At 36.8% G+C, this 8,051-nt stretch overlaps 1 protein-coding gene across 2 annotated transcripts; it reads right to left on the bottom strand.

Annotated features, from left to right (window-relative positions):
- Window positions 1-361: 361 nt before the first annotated feature.
- On the bottom strand, window positions 362-6,875 carry panx1a (pannexin 1a). 2 transcript variants are annotated; one of them, XM_016444703.1, is made up of 7 exons: window positions 6,436-6,875; window positions 4,397-4,521; window positions 2,451-2,659; window positions 1,858-2,156; window positions 1,655-1,755; window positions 1,255-1,411; window positions 362-1,035 (listed from the first exon to the last, which is right to left on the bottom strand). In XM_016444703.1, the coding sequence occupies exons 1-7, from the start codon at window positions 6,617-6,619 to the stop codon at window positions 959-961; spliced, it is 1,152 nt and encodes a 383-aa protein (XP_016300189.1). In that variant the 5' UTR covers window positions 6,620-6,875; the 3' UTR covers window positions 362-958. The 2 variants fall into 2 exon arrangements, with proteins under 2 accessions (XP_016300189.1, XP_016300188.1); XM_016444702.1 differs by having other exon boundaries at window positions 1,655-2,156; window positions 6,436-6,874.
- Between the last annotated feature and the right edge of the window lie 1,176 nt (window positions 6,876-8,051).

The following is an 8,051-nucleotide window of genomic DNA, read 5'->3' as shown; positions in this document are numbered from 1 at the left end:
GGGTTTCGAAAGGGTTCCAATATGCAGAAGATGCTGGAAAAACGATTGAATGTGCATCTAGGTAACAACACACAATATTACGAATAAAGCATATGCAAACTTTTGATCAGGTTCAATTTCATAAATTGAGCTATTATTTTCTGTTGTGGACTAGATGTAAACATCTGTTATATGAACTAGTTTATTTAAGGCAGTACTCAAAACAAGCAGCAATTTTTATGATCCCTCTTATTTTGCTCAAATTATTCACATTTTGCATTTTCTGTAAGGTAAACTTAGCAACTGTACAGGTAAGAATTTCACAACTAGTGCAAATATCAATCTTTATTTCCAGAGGAAAGAGACAGACACAAAACATAATTCACACAAGTATTAAAAAAAAAAACATGGATGCAGAAAGGTAAACAAATTGACAATATCAATCTTGGCAGAAACAGAAGATGATCCATTGTCCCATTTCTTTCATCTCTTCCCACAATTCATATTTCAAAAAGAAGCTCCATAGATTAACATTTTCTTTCAGTTTATTCCAATTTTCCCATTATTTCAGACTGAGAGAATCAGCAAATGCTCACAGGCAGCTTTTGTCTGTGTGGGTGACAATGTGAGCATGCAACTAAATGTGTCAGTTTTCTCAAGTCAAGTATAGGTACTGTTGTCACATTAGTGATAATAACAGTATAACTGTTCAAGCCAGACACATTTTCTGCAGTTAAAATGTTACTATGAATGGTACTATTAAACTAAATGTGAAAAATTAAAGTAATATAAAACAGTTAATACCCCAACCCCACTACAAGAAGCACTAAAACAGAATTCAACTGCAGTCTTAGTGGATCTCAGTTATGCATTTATGAAAGGATGAGACTTCCACTGTTCTCCTCCATTCCCCCAAAATGTATTCCTCTATCTGTTCCAGATGTTGATGCAGGCAGTCACCGTATAATGCAATGAGAGTTCAGATCACCCTCTGGCGCACAACCTTCTCATCTTCATGATTTTTCAATCCGCCGTCCTGCAGCAGTGGAGATATCTCTAGGGTAATAAAAATGTATATTTGTTTACATCAAGAGGGTCAGAGATCAATGTGATCTTATGTGTCAATGAAACACACTTCCTTTTTACATATCAACATCTTAGGAAAAAATGGTCACTAGCATGAGCTGCCCTTCTTCAGAGAGACAATGCTAGTCTTAATCTGTGAATTTATATGTAAATCAAAGATCAGCAAATTAAAAAACAAAACAAAGACACCTTTCAATTCAGTGTCACCATTGTTGGTGCTGGAGATTTTCCGGTCCTTTCCTGGCAATCTGCCGTCCACCACATCTGTTTTAACTTGTCCAAGTGTCTGCAACAGCTGTATGGTGTCAAAAGAATCGTCTCCCCCCTCTTTTAACAACTCCAACACCTGCATACATAAAGCACAAATATTACAAAACAATCTCTTGAAGAAAAATAAAAGCTCTCACAATAGATTTTTTTCAAGCCTTTAAAATATCTTAATTTCCACTCCAAATGCACAGTGATCAAAAGGACATGACAAAACTGGAACACAGACTTCATAGGTATCATACAGTAAGCAGGTAATGTCTGGAGGGTTCTTTCCCAGAATCTATGCAACAACAAAGACAGCAAAACCTGATCAACACACCTTTAGGCACTTATAACTCTTCAGCTCACTAAGGTTCTCCTCCAGAAACAGCAGATATAGTGCTTGATCATCCCAGGTCACCTGCCCAAACTGCATTACCCCTATAGTGGGTAACATCTCATAAGGTTTCAAGAAGCCCATGGTCCTTCTGAATGGAACCAACATGGCATACAAGCACAATGGCAACAACAGCAAATACACACAAAGATTGATGTAGCTCAGGAGCTGAAAGATGCCCACGGCAACTAGCTTGCACTGCATGGCCGGAGGTACTGAGGAGTCGTTGATAACCGCGCCAGTTCGGATGTCACATTGAAACTCATCTGTGATGGAGAGACGGATGTAATAGCAAAGGTAGATGCAGGCTAACATGAGGGCCAAGAAAGTGATGGTGCGGCAGAGGAGGTATCGGATCAGTAATCCTCGAGAAAAGCGTTTGGTCTTCAGGTACTGCTCCACCAGAGGATATTTAAAGTAGCTCTCGGTAAGATCTCTCACAGAGCTAAAGAAAAAACATGCAAGAATAACAGGATTTAAATGTTATAGGTATGTAATAGGAAATGGTATGATTGGTGAGAGATGATGGTGAAACGAAAATATAATTTGTGAAAATGGCAATTTTTATAGAAACATACTGATGGGAGGTTAGTTTGAGTGTGTGTGTATGTATTTCAATAACTCCCACAGAGTGAAACCATGTGACAGTTCTGTGTGATCTGTAAACCCAGTCACTCTTCAGGTGTCAAGAAGAACTGTCAGACATTTTCTCTGCTCTTCGTGCGTGTGTCCAGTTTACCTGTGTGAGCCCATGCGGGCTGACTCTGAGTCCAGTTTTCCTGCTGTGTAAAGGCATTTAGATAGTTTGATGGCTCTGTTATAGGAACGGTCCAGTTCTTCCATTATAAAGGTCAGATCAGAAGAAAGCACAGGAGCTCCCGTGAACCGCCAAAACAACGCTGGCATGTAAACTGATACTGCCACCAGCAAAAGGATATAAGGGAAAAACTGCAGAGAGAGAGGAGAGGAGTTCATTTTAGGGGCTCATGTGTCCTACAACACATTCATGATTTTCTTCCATTTATTTATTTATTTGGAAAAAACATTCTTTAATACTATTTGAGGTGATTATCTTGATTATCTTATTGATAAACCTTGAAGTGAAGATGAATTGTGTGAATTCTCTAGTAGCACCAAAGAGATTGCGAAAATAATTACTAATTTTTAAACCTCTTTAGACTGCTGTATGTTTGGAAAAATAAAAAAAATTATGTTTGTTATTGTTTCAGCTTTTGCATATCCACTAACAAACTTTAGAGATTTAACCTGACTGTTATCACTTTGCTTTGGAAAATGAAGAAGAGTTATATCAACCACAAGTTCAATATGGAGTACTGCAAGGCTCAATATTAGGAACTTTGCTTTTTACCCACTGTATGCTTCCTTTGACATTATCAGGAAACATAAAGTTAGTTTTGATTGTTATATTAGCCGGGTTTCCATCCAAATTTGCAAATGTAACTTTTGCGCAAAATTGAAATATCGCATAAAACATTTGCGAATAAGCACCGTTTCCATCCAACGAGTCAAAGAGAACAAAATTGTCACTCCCTGGTAGAACTGGCGCTAGGCTATATATCACTATGAAAAGTAGGAGAAACCCCTGAATATAATATTTTTCATAGGCCTATATAATAAATTACTTGCGCCTCAGAGCGAGCAGACGAAACAAAATAAATGCGGTCATTGCTTTCGGAGGTGGATGCTGCTGTTTGGGAATGCAGTCGTGTAACAGTTCTGGGAGGCAATTATACAGAAATACGTTGATGACAGACTCTGCTCGGACATTTCAAAATGACCATAACATTTCAGATGCTGAGGAACGAGATTGGTCCACTGGTTAGGTTTTTCCGTCCCATAGCGCAGTCACGTGACTTTTTTGATGCGCATGGAGGAATTTACTCGGCAAATGCGTTTCCATCTCTTTTTATTCGTATTAACCCTTTTTTTCGCACGAGTCAAAACCAACCTCAAGCGAGCGTAAAAACATTTTTGCGAATTAAGGAATTTTTATTCGAAATTTGCCGTTTCCATCACTCGTTTCTGATGCGATACTTCAAAATGCGCATAAAAACAGGGTGATGGAAACATAGCTATTGACAATCCTTTATATTTTCTCAAGGCCTCATAAAACCTTCCAATTCTCTAAATTAATGGACTGTATACATGATATTAAAAGCTGGATTATTAATAATTTTGACTACTTAACTAAAAAAAAAAGGCCTTACTAATTGACCTAAAAACCTCCAAATGTAATGACCTAAATACAATCTGTAGATGTATTGTTATCACAGTTAAGAATCTAAGTATACTGTTTCATAGCAACCTGTCATTTGAAACTCATATTTCTAGTATATGTCCTCAGTGTCAAATGCTGAAAAGTTAAGCCACACGTTAATGACCTCAAGACTATGTAATAATCTATACTATATAACACTCTCCCTTAATTCTCCAACATTCTCCCCTGTTGTGTGTCTCCAGACAAAAAACAGCAGTTTCATCCCTGAATGAATCTGTGTTTTGAATTAATCAGTTGAGCAAATGACACATTCATAAAATGTGACTTTTTTTTTTTTTTTTTAAATAGAGTACTCAGATTAATTTAAGTAATCAATTTTAAGTAAGCTCTAGACTACAATACTTAGAAGAACCCAGTAAAAAGTGTGAACATGTTTTATGGTTTACCTTGTGCAGCCATAGTGGCAGGCCTCCTGTGTCCTGTGTTTGCACTGCAGCCCAGCAGTACGAATCCACATAAGCAGCCTGACGCCATGAGAACTTCGTGGGGGAGAAACAACTAATCTGTGTACCTAGAGAAAAGAGAATCCGATTTTTTAGATAGAAAATAAATCAGTATAGACTTTTGGATCTTTTTCTTTAAAGCTTGAAGTTGGTCTCTATTCACTGTCATCATTTGGATTAGCACAAGCAAGATATTATTTCAAATTTCCTCTTTTGTGTTCTGGAATAGAACGGTGATACAGCATTAGAACAACACCAGGGGGAGTAAATAATGGCTTTTTATTTTTAGGTGAACCACCCCTTTAAGCTGTAAAACAAATTTCACAAAGCCTAAATTAAATCTGTTCATCATATAAAGCGATCAAGTCTCTTCAGAAAATTTGGACTAAACGGCTCAATTCATATGGATTAGTTTTACAATCACTTTATGACGCGTCAAACTGTTAGATACACAGACTGTCAAAGGAGGGACAGAAATCGCTCGGATTTCATTAAAAATATCTTCATTTGTGTTCTGAAGATGAACTGAAGTCTTACAGGATTGGAACAAAATGAGGGCGAGTAAATGATGACAGAATTTTCATTTTTGGGTGAATTATCCCTCCGGTCGACTCCATGCAAATCGCCCAGTTTACATAACGTCATTGTTGATGTGTCATGCCAGCCCCAACAGGTGTCTCTGTGTGAAAGAGCAGTGCAGTTTCGTCTCTACACAAACTCAAGCATTTCTGTGCTCTTGGTGTTTTAGCATCTGTCGCCTCCCTATGAACATTTCACATTGTATTTTTATTTTTTGTCTTAAGGTACTGTGCAACAAACCTTGCATTCTGTACAAATTAAAACACGGATGAAAAAATATTTTGGTTTTTATGATATTACACTGATGTGTATATAAAGCTTCACTAAACATTATATGTGGTATGTCTCTCATCCAATAATCGTAATGAGCTTTGTTACTTTTGATAAGAAAAATTCTCAGCTTTCAAATTGTATGTGCAAATAATTGTATTAGTGCAAATTATGCCTACCGCTTTTAACAGTGTAAATGGCATCTTTTACAATTTTGTACATTTGTTGTGCAATCATTTTTTAATCTTTAATCTTCATGCCATACTTGCAGAACTGTTTTCAAGACTGTCAACAAGGATTATATTGTTTGTTTGATGCTAAATCAAAATTAAGACAATACAGCTGTATAAGTTTAGTTTTTTATGCTTGCTTATTTTGTTCCCACATTTGTGTTAAAGTGCGTGTATACTTCCCTTGGAAAAACAGGAACTTTTGAATGCAGAACTTCATGTTTTGTGAGATACAATACAATAAACTTTGCTTATAATAACGTTACAAAATTATATACGATCTAATGTAATGCACTTCACGTAATAACATACAGCATAATCTGCTGTCACACCTACTGAAGCCTCACCAAAAGAGTATGCATGCGCCAAATACCTCTGAAGCTTGAATTAGTGAAATAAATGAACTTTTCCACGACATTCTAATTTATTGAGATGCACCTGTATATTTACCTGCAGCAACAGGTAGCAACATGAACATACCTGTCCTATAGAGAGCAGGTTATGTTCAGAGAATAAACTGCTATAGCTTCTTACCCTGAAAGTAATTTAAGGTTTTTTTTGGAAATGAAAGTTTACTCTGCACAAACTCACAAGCTTTCTGGAATCTCCCAGGTGTGGGGTGTTTACCGTTGCAGTACAATATAAGTATAGTGGAAACTGGTCTGTCACTGAAAAGGCTATACAAAAACTACTGTATAAAACAAAAGCTCAGTGTATAAAACACCAAAAGAAAATATGGCACGTAAGAAACGCAGTTCAGGCCATGCATGCCTTTACTGCTCGGTCTCAACAATGAATAATCCGCATCATCAGTTAGAAATGAGTGAAGTGAAACTGAAACAGACAAACAACATATGATTTTTACGCATAATATCTCATGATGCGCGTGAGAAAATGACTTACCGACAGACACTTCCTGCGCGAAGGCCAGAGAGATGAGCAGCAGAGGCAGCCCCACCGCGACACAGGTGACCATCTTATCCAGCGCCAGATCCAGCCGGATGCCTTTGTACCTGTTCTCTGACGCGGGCTCCTTGAGCACGAAGTCCGCGAACACATACTCTGTGGCGGCGTGCGCTATCGCCATGACTTTCTCTTCTATAATCTACAAACTCTCTAATCACAAACATCCATCCAACGTTGGACTGACTGAAAAAGAAAGCGGATGCTTGCTCAAAATGTGCTCATTCTCTCAATAGTTACACGCTTTACGTATGAACAATAATTGGATTTAGATGTAAACACGCAAACAACGACACTATTTCCGCAAACATTTCGTTGTTGTTGTTCTTCTTCTTCTTGAAATTTTATTGGCGGTTGACAAACAACAAAAGGGTGTATTTCCGCCACCAACTGGTATGGAGATCAAAAACTGACTTCCTTCCTTCCCCCCTTTTTTAATTTTTTTTTTTTTTATTCTCTCCCACAAATTAGTTATTTTAAGGAACTGAAAAAATAAAACTATAGCATTTGGTAACACTTTACTTGAAGGGGTGTGCATAAGAACTAATTCTCTCCCACAAATTAGTTATTTTAAGGAACTGAAAAATAAAACTATAGCATTCATTCCATGAATTATTTTGTAAAATATATCTCGGTATAAATTGCATTTTTATTTTTTCTAAATTTTGCATTAGCATCATTCTTTCAGTCTCATATTTCTGACAGTACAATATAACATGTTCCACCGTTTCTTCTTGTCCACAAAATTCACACCTCCCCGTATCATGTTTACCCATTTTAAAAAGTGTACTCTTTAATCTTGTGTGTCCAAATCTCATCCTCGATATTACTATCGCATCTCTCCTGTTTTCCCTGCACTTCTCATCTCTCCCACTTTCCTTTGAATTCTGTAAAACCACCGACCTTTTTTCTCCTTATCCCATTGTTTTTGCCACCTTTCTTTCAGTCTTTTCTTAATAATACTCTTGATTTCATTCTTACTTAGATTAACAATTAAGTTAATGTCGTTGTTTTTAACTGCTTCTTTTGCTTCTTTATCTGCAGTTTCATTTCCTTGGACACCAATATGCGCCGGCACCCATACAAATACCACTGTACTCCCCATCATTTGAATTCTATATAACGTTTGCATTATTTCCATTAAAATGTCTGGTCTACTTTCCGAGTGACTGTACTGTAAACTAGCCAATGATGAACATGAATCTGAACAAATAATTGATTTCAAAGGTCTTATCTCTTCTATCCACTGTATTGCTAATAATAGTGCAATCATTTCCCCATGTGTATAAACTGATAACTCATCACTGATGATAAATGAAATTCTGGAACAGTAAACGCTACTCCTACCTTATTGTCTAAACTCTTTGATGCATCTGTGTAGATCTGAACATAGCTGTAGTACTCATTAATATATGTCTGCACAGATAAATTACATTCCTTACCCTTATTTTTCTGTTCTAACAATGTAAAATCTACTGTAGCATCTGAAAGTAACCAAGGTTTTATTACAGGTAGCGGTACAGTTGGACTAACATTTAACTGATTAACTTCAAGTT

The sequence above is a fragment of the Sinocyclocheilus anshuiensis genome, unplaced genomic scaffold, assembly GCF_001515605.1.
Source record: "Sinocyclocheilus anshuiensis isolate Anshui unplaced genomic scaffold, SAMN03320099.WGS_v1.1 scaffold3814, whole genome shotgun sequence".
NCBI classification, from domain to species: Eukaryota; Metazoa; Chordata; class Actinopteri; order Cypriniformes; family Cyprinidae; genus Sinocyclocheilus; species Sinocyclocheilus anshuiensis.
The sequence above is the reverse complement of the archived record's forward strand: the minus strand, read 5'-3'. Positions and strand labels throughout refer to the sequence as shown.

Excerpts from the sequence above, each read along its gene's own strand:
- panx1a (XM_016444702.1), bottom strand. The coding sequence starts at position 6,619 with ATGGCGATAGCGCACGCCGCCACAGAGTATGTGTTCGCGGACTTCGTG. Across the intron at positions 2,157-2,450 it reads GCCCGCATGGGCTCACACAG|CTCTGTGAGAGATCTTACCG; the intron begins GTAAACTGGACA and ends TTTTTTCTTTAG. Across the intron at positions 1,412-1,654 it reads AGAGTTATAAGTGCCTAAAG|GTGTTGGAGTTGTTAAAAGA; the intron begins GTGTGTTGATCA and ends TTATGTATGCAG.